General features: G+C 39.3%; 1 protein-coding gene across 1 annotated transcript; it reads left to right on the plus strand.

Moving 5' to 3' along the window:
• Positions 1–2,893: 2,893 nt before the first annotated feature.
• On the plus strand, positions 2,894–10,238 carry LOC119419858 (prolyl-tRNA synthetase associated domain-containing protein 1-like). Its single transcript, XM_037687228.1, has 4 exons — positions 2,894–3,056; positions 4,387–4,512; positions 7,367–7,456; positions 9,718–10,238. Exons 1-4 carry the CDS (start codon positions 2,976–2,978, stop codon positions 9,928–9,930), a joined length of 510 nt encoding a protein of 169 aa, XP_037543156.1. The 5' UTR covers positions 2,894–2,975; the 3' UTR covers positions 9,931–10,238.
• The last annotated feature ends 4,563 nt before the right edge of the window (positions 10,239–14,801 follow it).

A 14,801-nucleotide genomic window follows, 5' to 3' on the forward strand; every position in this document is an offset into this window, starting at 1 on the left:
GTCCAGACTACGAGATTACAGGAAACTGGGACTTTGCAGGCACAGACTTGAGGCACTGGAGGTAAGAAGTCACACAGAGGCTGTGTTAGGTAACCATCGGTCCAGCACTGGGTTCTGGGGAGAGCTAGAGCTCATCAGTCCATCAGCATCAGCTGCAGCTAATGAACTCTGTCACTCAGGAACTACAGACAGTAGGGTTAATGGACATATGCAGGCAAACAGGACCTGGAATACTCACAATCTGTTTGCCTAGTTAACAAAATATTTCATGAACATTTGACCGATTTAGTGAAACAATCAGAAAATATTTTACGTACAGCTACAACAGATCCACTTTTTCCTGGAACTCGTGGGGCTTTCGTTTTCTTCCAGTGTTCGTACAAAGAGATGTCCCCAGGACATCCTTGTTAAAGAGATTAATAATCTCAATGGGTTTCTTTAAAGGTTGAAATAAAAAATAAATAAGATATTTATGCACAGTGGATATAATTAGTGCTGCACACACTGTTCAATGAAATGAATGAGGACGAACAGCCAAAGGCAGGTTTTCAAAGGTTTTAATAAGCAAATTGGTGGAAAAAGGATGGCAGAACATTTAATAATGACCATGTGAGAGCCCCATGGAGATCATGTCCACCAACAGAATCATTTGATGGAAATAATTTGTATCTCAGGACATCTGGGCGACTCCTGGAGGATGAATGTTCTTTGATCCAACATATCACGTGTTCATTCACCCCCACCTCCCACCCTCCAGATGTGCTGTTTTAAATTCTCAGGTAGTCTTACTAAAATAAATTAGAAAAATAGAACATTTAATAATTGTTGTACTTCTGCCGCATCTGCAGGACAGAGGCGAGATAACTGTGACCTGAATGAAACAACACGAACTGAAGAAATGACATTTTCTGCACAGATGAATTACTTTGTTCAAATATGTTGAAACTCAAACTGAGCTGGTAAAATGGAAACAAGAAGAAATGAAGCTAAGACAAGGAGAAGAGGAGTTGATATGATCCATCCATCCATTATCTTGACCCGCTTCTTCCTTTTCAGGTCGCGGGGGTCACTGGCGCCCATATCCAGCGGAGGTGAGGGACACCTGGACATGTCTCCTGTCCATCACAGGGACATAGAGACAAATTAGACATCCATTCACTCTCTCACTCACACCTAGGGACAATTTAGAGTTACCAATCAGCTTAACATGCATGTTTTTGGTCTGTGGGAGGAAACTGGAGCACCCGGAGAAAACCCGCACATGTACGGAGAGAACATGAGCAAAACAAAAACTGAAAGTTCTCAGGACTTGGGTTATCGTTACTATTTTTTTATTTGATTTGTGTTATTTTATGTAGAATCTTATCGTTTCTCAGTGTTTTTTTGTTCCTCAATGTGCTTCATTGGTGTGATCTGACCTCTCAGTTCTCCTCCCTGCTCACTGTCACCTGCTCTCAGCTGTCTCTTCCCTGTGATTCAGGTTCACACGTGTTTCTTCATATTCCGTGTTCCTCAGTTTATTCCTTAGCTCTGCACAGCGCTTCCTACAGACAGATTGGATTCCCTGCATTGTGTTTCTTCTCGAGTTTTCCAGTCCTTGTATTTTGGTATGTACCACTGACACGTCAGCAGTTTAGTTTAATAAATCAGTTTTTGTTTGATTTTGAGTCCCCGTGTTCTGTCTGCACTCCTTGATCTCAACGCTCTTTGAAATATTGGTAACAAAACACTTGATAAAACTGTCATGAAGCTACCTCAAAAGTTAAAAACAAAATTGTAAAAGGCTAGCTAAACTAGAAGCAGAAAAAAAAGCAAAATGCCAGCTAAAAGCTTAAAAAAGCTACTAAAACTTTTAGCTAGTTAAAGCTAAATGTTAAAAGTGGCAAAATCAGCTAATATCTAAAATGCTAAAAGTAGCAAAACACAAACAGAAACCTAAATGTAAAAAACACTGGCCAAAAGTTTAAAAAGTCAAATGCACGCTTAAAAAGAAAAGCCACAAAACGCCAATGTGTTAAACGTTAGAGAAAAGCTGAAAGAAGTGACACATTAGAGACAACACCTCGAGATCAACTGCTCCAACTAATCTTGTAAAATAAAACTCCTTGAACTTGGACTTTTTGTGTTGGTTTCTCTGTCAGCATCTGTGAGTCTATTTGCTACCGACCATTATGACAATAAACGCACGTGAGTGTAGATTTTATCTTCAGTGCATTGACAGTGCACAGCTGGATTAGTTTGTACTTCCAGCAGTAAATGTTTGGGTCTCACCTCACTTGCATGGTGATGCTGTTCTGACCCAAATCTGAAGAGTTTTGTAATGTCCATTTACTGAAAGAGTGACAGACCCAGTACTAGGTCGAGCTTGTGTTAATCAGAGAGGTGAGTTAATGCTTCAGTGTTTCATAATATTAAAAACATCAGTCAGGTGGAAGTGGGACACTGACAGAATGACCTTCAGATGTTAACTCCTCACAGCTAGAAACAAAGAGTCTCACGACAGGCGGCTCCTTCTTGTCCCAGCCTGTTCTTTAAACCGCAAACACCCACAGCTGTAAATCAACCAAAATCTGATTGTTTACATTAAAACCCAGCAATAACTGGACTGTGGTGAGAGAAAACAAAGAAGTTAGGTTATTTAGACTTACTTTTTATCATCACCAAAAAGACCACAAAACAATAAATAAATGTGAATATTTGTTAATATTAATGTAAATAGAAAATATGTGTGTAAACTAAATAATGTATTTATTAGATGTTGCTCAAATGTGTCATTAACAAAACGTAACTGACAAATAAACAAATACTGATTCATCTATCGATGTCCAGCAGGTGGCAGTATAAATATTTTTCAGTATTTGTTTTCCCGTAAAACGTCACGGAAGAAGAAGTGCAGCTGTTTCTGACGTTCACGGTTTCGGTTCTGTCTGCTGGTTTTTAATTTTTTTTATTTTCTTCATTAAACACCCGCCGTCATGTCCGACGATCTGCGCGCTGAGCTGGAGAAATATCTGCAAAGTTTAAACATCCAGACGAGCAGCGTGGAACACCCACCGGTAAAAACTGAAACCAGAGAAAAAAGGTTCCGTGGTCTGAACGTGCTTTCCTGATATATTTAAATTTGATTTGCGTTCTCTATAATAATTTTATGCAGTAGGTATAAAGACAGTTTCTGACTTGGAAAGTCTCACATTTTAAATCGGCATAGCTGATTAGTATAAGGAGAATTTACTGTACTTTTATTTGACAGTCGTCAACATCACTGCATTCTGAGCTCTGAAACTCCCTTATTCATAAAAGCAAGTGAACACAATTAAAAGTTATTATTGCCTTGTGTTTGGAAGCCGAATTTTGCAATAAATCTTTAAAATCATAATTGTTTATTCTTTGTAATAAAGTTGCACAGAGCCAACATATTTGTAAAATAGGTTGTTTTTTTTACCTAATTTGGTGAACAACTTTTTAAGGCATCTTATAAAACTACAACAACAACAAAAAAAACTTTAACATTAGCTCTCGTTTTATTTTACTCAGAGCTATAAACTTTAGATAATATTAATTATTAGGATATTATTATTTTGTTACCTATATTTTGTAAACTTGTTTTCGTAAATGATGTGACACGTTTGTGATGCATTGACCAAACCAAACCAGCAGAGGGCGCCACAATACATCTCAATCACGCTGTGACGGCTAAAAAAACTGCAGACAAAAACAGCTGGATAACAATACAGGTCACATTATAGATTCTAAATGTTCGGCCATGACTTATAAAATTACGTTTACACTTTTGCTTTAAACTGCTTTATTTTGCTGTTCTGTCTGTCATGAGCGGAATTAACAGTAAGGAGGATTGTGATTGGAATGCTGTAAACAGTAAACTAATTAAATCAGTATTATCCAGCATACTAACTAGCATCCTTCAAGGTAAGTTTAAGCTGAAGAAGTTTTTAAAACTTCTACCTTAGTTAAAAAAAGCAATAGTAGACATTAAAATGACTTCAGATCAAATAAAGACCTATTTTAGTAAAAATATTAGTAACTCATAACTTCCAGATTTTTTAAATTTTGTTGATTTATTTTGATGTAGTGACTTAAAGACAAACAGTGAAATAAAACAGCTGCAACTGTTCTGCAGCTGGCCTCTAGTCACTAATCTCCTTTTATTTCCTCTCTTTCTCCAGAGGAACAAACAGAAACACAGATTTTTCAATTAAAACAAATATTTTGTGATAAAAGCAATATAAAAGCTTTCAGTCACGACACTTTAGTCTCACCAGCAGTTTTTCAAAAATGAGTGGAGCTGTTTGGAGAGAAAAGAAATGTCATGATGTTGCTCCTCCACGTTGCTGACCTTTGACCCCTGTCAGTTTCTCCTCGCTGCAGGTGTTCACAGTGGAGGAGATGATGCCTCACCTGCAGGAAGTCAGCGGCGCCGTCACTAAGAACCTTTTCCTGAAGGACAAGAAGAAGAAAGGCCTGTGGCTCGTGTCGGCTCGCCATGATCGACAGGTCAGCTGACTGGCTCCTCCTCAACGCCTCTTCTTTTAAAAACTAAATATTGTAGTGGACTAAGCATGATGTCAAAACTGACCAGATGGACAGAAACTGTCATTTCATTGATTTGAATCCAGAAATACAGTTTGACCCATCCTGAGACTTTCTGTCTTGAATTAATCAAGTGGAAAAGACAATTCTCTATGATCATTACTATTTTACAAATGTTTTGATAATCAAATTGTGTAGTGGACTAAGCCTACGTCGAAACCCAGTCTAAGGTCAAAACTCTTGACCTTTAGAACCTTGTGGGACAGAAGCTGTCATTTCATGTATTTGACTCCATAAATACAGGTTCACCCATCCTGAGACTTTCTTTCTTGAAGATTCAAGTGAAAAGAACACTCTCTTTTTATTATCATTACTATCTTACAAATGTTGATAATCAAAGTGTCTTAGTTCAAACCATTTTAGATGTTGCAGTGAACTAATCAATTTTATTAACTGAGTAATGATTTTATTCTCATGTTAAAAGCTGTGCAGAGTTTATGCATTTTTCTGATTTCTGCTTTTGAATGAGCAAGTGTGTGCGTTTACAAGGTTACAGTCAAACGAAAAACAAGTTGTTATGTTAAAACTGTCATGTTTTAGAATCCTCTCAGACGTAAATAGAGATGTTTTGCACCTGTTTCTTAAGGCACGCCAAAACAGAACCCTCTCGGTCTGTGAGAACATTTCTGAGCTGTCTCATAACAATTCTCGCTGTCTCTAACCTCTTACGTCACAAAAACACACCCCTTCTGGTCGTTTCTGACCAATGAAAAATCCCAAAAAGTGAACCGGGAAAGAGTCTTTAAAATGTCAGTACTTCCTGGTTTACACAGACTCAGAGACTCACGGAGTTACAGAGTTGGAGAGTTGTCAGACTTCAAGAGTTCTGTGGGAGTTCTGTAAACTACACGAGAGCTAAAGTTCTGATGGAGTGCTGTTGGAGTTCCTGACATGACAACGAAGCTCTTCCGAGTTCCATGGGATTATAACATTTTCCACTGAGGTGAATGTGTGTCGAACAGAGCCTCGCCACTACTTCTGACGGGCAACAGCCATTCTAAGGAGACGCTGGACCGGTAGCGTTAACGGAACACCATATCTGCTGATTATCATCAGAGAGGTAATGGGTCAAGTTTCCTACCAAGCGTACCGAGGCGAGCTGGGCTTCTGATGGAGAGTGTCGGTTCTGGAGAACACTTAATTTCCCTCACATTCAATCTTACTCCCTTTAAACTTCTTCCCATCTTTAAACTTTTCTATCAAGTAGAAATTCTTCCAGATATTTAGAAATGTCTGTGTAAAATGCTCACCCACATTCATGTGGGTAAAAGATCATAGTTGTACAGTTTTATAAATGTCTGTGGTGCAGCAACGGAAAAATCATGGCCGTATGATTTTTCCTGATTGATTGCTTATATTGTTATTTTCATAATTTGCCAAATTAATGTAAATGTTTGATGTTAAATTTGATTCTGTAAATAAATGACCGCATTCATTTTGATGGGTCAAATTTAAACGACGTCTCACTTTGCATTTCCTTAAATTCAGTGCACGTTTTATTCAGTCCAGAAAAATGAGGAACTCGCGTTAAATGATGAATATATCCCAGCATCTGTTCATCTACAATTGTGTTAGTTCAAACAATGTTTACATGTTGAAGTGAACTACTCATTTTTATTTACTTAAACAGTAGTAATGATTTTTATTCCTCAATTCAAAGTGAAATCAAGTTAGAGTACATTACAGAGTAATGATTCAATTTCTTGATCGTCTGCTTTGAAAGTGAGCAAGTTTGTAAGTGTGTTAGAGTTCAGGTTTCGGTCAACTAAGAAGTTTACTGAAAAGAAATGTCATGTTTAACTTTTACAGCAAGATACTGAGTAGAGACGCCACTAAGACTGGTTTTCTCCAACAATCTTTCTGTCTGTTCTTAAACAATCTTAATCTCTATCCTTGACTTTCCATAACACCTTACATCACAAACCACACCTCTGTTCTGGTCCATCCACCAATCAGAGGCTCTCAAATGAACCGGAAGTATAGCCCGTTTAAATGTGGCAACTTTCCAGTTCAACAAGTGAGTTCCAGAAGAGTTCAAGAGTTGTGGAATCCAGAGTGCAGGGAGTTTGGGAGTCCGTGAATGCAACCGCAGGCATTCATGGATGCTGCTAAACCAAACAAGCTGAACCAGAGACGATTTTGGGAATTATAACTTCTGTTTGGATAACCTCACACGACTCCTAAGGTTTTAGCTGTTCTCACGGAGACGCTGAAAAGAGTCAAAAGAAGAGCTCTACACCGACGCTGAAGCTATCGTCTGCAAGGTAAAAGTTCTATTTCGACCAAGCGTACCGTTGGCCCAAGCTGATTTCAATGGAGCGTGCTGTTCTGGTTAAAACAGACAAATTCCCTCACACATCTCTCTCAGATAAACTTCATCTTTCCATCTTTAACTCTCCTATCTGCTAGAAAATTAATCCAGATGTTTTCATTAATGTCTGTGGTGTAACAACGGAAAACCATGGCCGTATGGTTTCCTGGTTGTAAAAGCTGATTAATTATGTTGTTGTTTTCATATTCTGCCAAATTAATGTAAATGTGTGATGTGTTAAACTTGATTCTGTTAATAAATGACCCACTCGCTTGGTGAGTCAAAGATAATTAACGTCTCACGTCCACATTTCTGTTGAATTCAACGCACGAACATCACACAGTCCAGAAAGATGAGTGAACCCGTTTAATGTATGAATATATCTCAGGATATGTCATACTACAATATTCTCACCTGAGAAAACTCCAAACCTCCGTTTGTCTGCAGGTGAACCTCAGCGACCTTGCCAAGAAGCTCGGTGTCGGCAGCGGAAACCTGCGATTTGCAGACGAGGCGACGATGCTGGAAAAACTCAAGGTGGTCACACAAAATCCCAAACAATTTTCTGCACCTGGTTTAACATTACTGGAAACTCTGGCTGCTTGGAAGCACGTCTGAAAGAAAGTGACCAGAACTTTTTGAGCGTGAGCAACAACTTTAAATATGTTTTTGAAACGTGCACACATTCAGAGTCTCTAAAACGTGTATATTGAAGGTGTTGTCTTTGTTATCACGTCAGACGTGAAGCCGTAATGTTTGTGTGTGTCTTTATCTGTTAGCAACGGATCTCATGAATCACTGAACAAATTTTTCTGAAACTTTCAGAAAGTAGTCATTTGGGTGACGCCAACAGATTTACTTTTAGAATTAACCTGATTCAGGACGGCCGCCGCAGAAAAGCAAACTTAGCAAACACAGAAATGGCTACAACTCAGTTAGCGTTATAGACATTGAACCAAAATAGTTCAAATAAACTCTTATAAAGTAATTATTTACTGGCTGCACATCTACAACTGATTAACTTCTGGAGTGAATCCAGCTCAAGATTAGCCATAGCTAATTCCAAAATGGCTTTACCTTGGTGAATTTTACAGACAATGAGCTCAAATGTTGTGCGGTGCTGCCAGACATGGATTGAAAACACATACACCAAGTGCTCAAAGGAGACTGTGCTATATACTTATATAATATACTTCACCAGCATGTGCTATATACTTATATAATATACTTCACCAGCATGTGCTGTATACTTATATAATATACTTCACCAGCATGTGCTATATACTGCAACATTACACGAGACTGCACGTATTATTATTTCATAGTTGGATCAAAATGGCTGTAACTCCATCATTTCTCACCATAAGGTGACCTTAGTCTAAAACTCTGGCATGAAAGACAGTGGGTGATATGCATTCTTTTAAGGCAGTTGTTCTCAAACTGGGGTCCCCGGACCCCTGGGGGTCTGCGAATCGGTTCTTGGGGGTCCGCAAAAAACTAAAAGATACAAGCACGTAAATGTTTAACAACCCATTAAAATACACCTCAATGCAGGAAATCACATCTACTTTATTCAAGGTTTTTGTGTGTGTGTGTGGGGGGGGGGGGGTGGACCCTGCCCCGCCCACTATTTGCGTTCCGGCATCGATCAGTTTATAAATGAATCCCTGTTACTTGGTATGACTACTGATGATTCTGTTCAGTTTTATGTGAAGAGTTTTCTGTAATAATTTGAAGAAGTGATGATACATTTATTCTGTTCATTATGTGAACAGGTAAAGTTTTAAAGTGGTTTTTGATTCGGTTAACTTTCTCAAAACTGTCATTTTTGGACGTCGAAAGTAAAAATGTTGTTCATTAATTGTGTCTTGAATGAAAAATACCCCATGTTTAAAAGTATAAAAATTGAATTAACACTATTTTAAGAACAGGTCTGCTCCTGGAACTCTCCGGCATGAAGGATTCGATCTTGGAGACGGGCACAGACCGGGTGGAATGTCCATAAATGTGTCTGTTTGGATTCACCATTGAGTGCACCAGCAGAACTGAAGGCAGACAGAAAACAGAGTCTGGCGGCCCAAACAATTGTTCTTTATCTTAATTTGACCTCCATGCTGGCCTTGGAGGCCAACTTATCTCAAACTGCTGCTGGAGGATACGTAAACTAGAAGCTCTGCCTGCCCCCCCACCTCCTGAGGACATCTGTAGCCTTGTCAGAACCATGATGCTGATGGACACTGCACCATCTTATCAGAACTTTGGAACTTTCTGGAGTGTTTATGGACAACTCACCGTCTTTGTCGACCTCTTTGCATAAATGTATTATGATGTCATTGTATGTTGCTGTTTCATGTTGTGAGGTCTTTCTTTGCATCTTTTATACTGTGTCCCGGTCAGGACATGGTGTGAGACATGATCTTTTTTGGCTTCCTCCACCCTCGTGTTCTCTTTTTCTCATCTGCCTGTATGTTGTCTGTAACAGGTCTCGCTTGTAAATGAGTCATTGAGGCTCAATGGGAACTAATCTGTATAAATTCAAGGTCTAATAATAATTAATGTTACACAAATATTTCCATTGCATCAAAGAGACAAATTGAAGAAAATTATTTAATAGGTTATGAGGGGGTCCCTGAAACTTTTTCTCTCCTGTAAGGGGTCCCTGAACCCCAAAAGTTTGAGAACCCCTGTTTAAAGGAATGCAAGGCATTTAAGTTTGATTTTTCTTTCCGGAAGTAATTTTGCTTCCATCCATCAGTTTTGTGTTTTCTGACTTCCTTCCTGCTTTGTCCTCCTCTCAGGTGGGTCAGGGCTGTGCAACAGCTCTCGCTCTGCTCTTTGATAAGGACAAGAGTGTAAAGTTTGTCCTAGACCGAGACCTGGTGGAAGGAGGTCACCAGATGGTCTACTTCCACCCAATGACCAATGCCGCCACCATGAGGCTCCGACCAGATGACCTGATTCGCTTCCTCAAGGAGACGGGACACGAACCCACACTAGAGACCTTTGAGTAGGACGGGGTAAAGATCTGAACCTGGATCTGGATTATACCTGGAAACAAACATCCTGCAGGGATCAGACAGAAACATGAACCAGTGAAGTAGTGGAGCCGTTAAAACCAGTTTAGAACAAGAAATGTGCAAAATGTGAAACAAGCACCAGATTTGTTGTAGTTGTTCCCCAGAGTCATCTGAACAGTTCTGTCCATTTGGTCATTTAAAAATCCAGGATAGTGAATTTATTATCATAATATTATTAATTTACTCATACAGTATGTGTTACTTTCATAGTACAAGGTACTGAAAGAAGAAATCAAAGACTGACACAAAGATCATATAAATCCATCAAGTATAGCTGCATTTCCATACATTTACTGTTCAAAAATATGTTTATTTTGTCAGCCATCTTGAAAAAATGGCTGCCATCTTAGATTTTCAAATGGCCAATCGGGCCAAATTTGATAAATCAATAAAAATCGCCATATTTAGTGCTTGTACTGCAATTTGTAGAAGTTTCCTATCATCTGCTGTACTACTGTGTCCTCTCTGAAGATCGCACCCGAGTTGCAGGTTCAAATAAAGAGTGAGGACTTGTTCTTACCTGATATGAATCAGAATCATTAGATTTCCTCAGAGACACAAGTGCTCCAGTAATCAGAGACGTTACCAAAATACCCGAGGTCAAAGAAGTGTAAAGTTTATTACCTTTTGATGCTATGTTCTTTTTTAATAGTTTGTAGTTTTCAAAGCAAAAAATAAAAACTACTATAATTTCAGCTATTCAATGGACATGATTAATTTAAGTAAAAATCAATTGCAAACTTTTTAAAATAAATAAATCTGAAACTGTCAAAATATTTAAAACTTTGTATAAAAAGTATTTTGAGAATATAATCAGTGTCAGACTCGTGCCTCTGGTAGATGTCGAGTTCTGAAAGTTTCTATAATCAAAGGAACTACAGTGTTGGACACTGCTGGGATTTGAACCCAGGACCTCTTTATTTACTGAGCTATGAGGTTTGGATCGTTAACTAAAGAAAAAGGGACCTGGGTCCAAGCAGCTGAAATGAGCTTCCTTCGTAGGGTGGTCCAGTTCATCCTTAGAGATTGGATGAGGAGCTCCGTCATTTGGGGGGAGCTAGGAGTAGAGCCGCTGCTCCTCCACATCGAAAGGAGTCAGTTGAGGTGGTTCAGGTTTCTGATTAGGATGCCTCCCCTCCCTTTAGAGGTGTTTTGGGCAAGTCCCACTGGGGCAAGGCCCCGGAGCAGAACCAGAACTTCCTGGAGGGATTGTGTATCATCTCTGGGAACATCTTGAGGTCCCCCCAGGAGGAGCTGGAGAATGTTGCTGAGGAGAGGGATGACAGGGTTTCTCTCCTGGACCTGTTGCCTCCGTGACCCGACTCTAAATTGTCTTTTTATTTTTTAATAAAATTGCTCTTCTGGTCAAATAAAACTAAATGATCCTGAGATGGACTTAACTTTCATTTGTGTAAAAACAGAAATATTTGAACATAGAGAAGCATACAATAGATACATTAATTCAGAACTTGTGTTACATAAAATTCAAATAACTTTTACAAATCACATCAACCATTTTTTTTTTTTAAAAGGGCTAGAAATTACTAATTATGCTGTGTGCTTTATTTATTTATGGGGGGGTGTCTTTCTATAATGTAACTCATACTTATAACATCAGTTTTAAAACACAGTATTAGCCTGAAAATCAATAATTTAATATGTCATAAACAGTAGAGGGAGGTACTTGACTGCAAATGTAAAATACTTTTTTTTTTGGTGGTGGTGGGGGGGGGGTCCTCCAAAATAAGTACTGGGTATGTTTTGTATGCTTGTGAAAATGTTGAAAACTGACTCGCCCCTTCATTTAAAGGACTTTCAGTCCCCTTGTCCTGTCCTGCTGAGATGTGAGGCTGCCATAAAATTCTAAATTTCTTTATTTTTCCTACAACAAATGGTACAATTTCTTCATTTAATCATTTGACATGTTTGCTGTGCTCTATTATGGATTAATATGAGATCATGAGATGTTCAAATTATTGCATTCTGGTTTTGTTTGCATTTTACACAATGTCCCAACGTTTTTGCATTGGGGTTGTATTTCTGTTGGGCACGATGTCATCTTTCTGAGTCACTGCACCTGACAGGAACACAGCTCAGTGGCAGCAAGTTTGTCTTTTATATTTTAGGGTATCAGGAACTTGAGAACATGTGTAGAGCTGACGAACACAGTTGTTGCTGTAGATATCAGATCTGATTACAGGGAAATTGGACTTTAGACAAATGTCCTCCTGCTTTGTTTTCAGGTCCTGTTTCCCTCCGCAGCCAAGTACCTGATTCCCGCACTGTAAATTAACAAACACTTATTTGTATACCTGAGTCTGTGTCTTTTCAGTCTGCCACTTCGGGATCATTCAACACAAAATCATGTTAGAATACACCTAACATATAATAATCATGACTGACATGGCCAGATGTGACTGGGTGGCAGATAAGCAGTCACTGCTAAATATCTGCAGGGCACTCATGAGATCAGCATTAGATTAAGGATGTACTATCTATGGAGCAGCAGCAACATCATCATCATCACAAATAGCAGACTGATTACAGTGCAGTACATTAAGTGAGTGTGTGTAGAAGCAATGAAGACAATTCCCATAAATGCTCTAATAATAGACTGGTGGGATTCAGCTGGAAATTAGAAGAATAAATCTGTGACTAGCATACCCAATAAAATTCAAAGGAAGAAGCAAAAAAAAACTTGTGGAGCTTAGCTCTGCAAAAATACTACAGAGCTGCTGGGAACACTCCAAGTACCAGACAAATGTGTTTGGGTGGACAGGAAACGACTGGGCTAAATTTAATGGGACAAGAAGTTCTATCAGAATAATCCAGTCAGTGTAGTTCCTCCATAGTTATATCCTGAGATACAAGTGGACATGTGTCCATGAAATGGAAAAAGACTGGAAACTGAATGAAGTAGTGTATGCTAGTCTATACCTTAAGCTCTTATTTCAGCTACCTTAAATATATTTGGGTGGCTCTAAGAACACAAAGGACAGTGTGGGAATAGGTTTATACCAGTTTCCAACCTGCATATTCAAATGCCTGTTTTCACAGCAGAGATGGTGTCGGTGATCATGAGCCTACAGCAAGTGGAGGAGGTTAGACCAGATAGGGTTGTGGTGTGCACAGATTCAAAAGCAGTCCTAGAAAGTATACAGACAACAGGAAACAACAGAAAGGACCCAGTATAGACCTAGACATTTACATGAACACCCCAGCACCCTGAAGATGTTGGACGCTGTCTATCATGGTACACTAAGATTCATAACTGGCTGTAACTACAGGTATTGTACCTATCACTGCACCTTCACTGGTTAACTGGTCATCATTAACTTCACATAGACTCTCCCACTGGTACATTTTCATCTTTAAATCACTTCTTGGTCTGTTGCCTTCATACGTCTCCTCCTACATGTCTCTGCATGAGTGCAGCTACAGCGTGCACTCTCAGGACATTATTACCTGCAGTGTTCCCTCAGTGAGGACTGAACTAGGTAAAAGGATCTTCTCCTACTCCGCTCCTGTTTCCTGGAATATCTTACAAAAAGATCTGAAGCTCTCGACCTTGACCTCTCTAAGTGGCTTCAAACATCTGTTAAGTTCCTGGCAAAAACCAACATGTTCAGTTTTCTACATCACCTTACATCCAAGCTGTTTTTGTTTCATTTGTTAAATAAAATTTCTTTCATCTGTTCTTCGCAACTTGTGTGCTTTCTTTTATGATTGTCGTTGGTGTCGGCTGTTGTCATCATTCTTTGTTAAAATCAGGTCTCTCTTGTAAACGAGTCCCCGAAGCTCTGTGGGATTAACCTGTATAAATAAAGGTTGAATGATTGAATAATGGGGCGAAAGGTAATGAAATGGCAGACAAACTTGCTGAAAAGAGCTATTTTGGTTGTATTGGGTTCCCAATTCACAAAATATTTAATTTAATGGGAGGATAAATCAATAATCAATAAAAAAGAAATGGAAATATGTCAGAAAAGGTGGAATGAAGACAATAAATTGAGAAACGTATACAAAATCCAAAACCCAATAACAATATGGAGTAGAAAAATAAGATAATAGGTGTAAATGATGAGATTGGGATAGCTCATGCTTATCTAAATGACTTGCTGTAAGAGCAATAACAAAGGTGAGAGATGTAGTGAAACCGAAAATGTGGTAGATGTTTTGATTGTTTAGCATCTGAAAAGAGAGGCTGAGGGAAACAGGAGGGACAAGAAGAGAATGCAGTTAGGGAACAGAAAGGAACATGGAGGGAACCAGCCTCAGCCACTTGTTTTATCCATCCATCCATTATCTTTACCCGTTTATTCCATTTTGGGTCACGGGGGTCGCCGGTGCCCATGTCCAGCAATCACTGTGCGAGGGGCGGGGTACACCCTGGACGGGTCGCAAGTCCATCACAGGGCCACATAGAGACAAACGAGACAAACAACCATTCACTCTCTCACTCACACCTAGGGACAATTTAGAGTTACCAATCAGCCTAACATGCATGTTTTTGGTCTGTGGGAGGAAACCGGAGTACCCGGAGAAAACCCATGCATGCACGGAGAGAACATGTAAACTCCACCCAGAAAGGCCCCTGGACTGGGGTTTGAACCAGGGACCTGCTCGCTGAGAGGCAGCAGCTCTACCATTTGCGCCACCGTGCTGCCCCACTTGTTTTATATAAATCTATAATAGTTTTCATATCAACAGAACACTAAACTGAACCGTGGTGGATGCGTTACACACACATGTACAGTAGGTGGCGATACACAACTCTGAGCGGTTTACGATCCGTCATTAAAGAA

Source organism: Nematolebias whitei, chromosome 1 (assembly GCF_014905685.2).
Source record: "Nematolebias whitei isolate Nwh7 chromosome 1, NemWhi1, whole genome shotgun sequence".
Classification (NCBI taxonomy): domain Eukaryota; kingdom Metazoa; phylum Chordata; class Actinopteri; order Cyprinodontiformes; family Rivulidae; genus Nematolebias; species Nematolebias whitei.

Coding starts and splice junctions, on each gene's coding strand:
- LOC119419858 (XM_037687228.1), top strand. CDS start 2,976: ATGTCCGACGATCTGCGCGCTGAGCTGGAGAAATATCTGCAAAGTTTA. Junction 3,057..4,386: donor GCAGCGTGGAACACCCACCG/GTAAAAACTGAA, acceptor TCCTCGCTGCAG/GTGTTCACAGTGGAGGAGAT. Junction 4,513..7,366: donor CGGCTCGCCATGATCGACAG/GTCAGCTGACTG, acceptor GTTTGTCTGCAG/GTGAACCTCAGCGACCTTGC.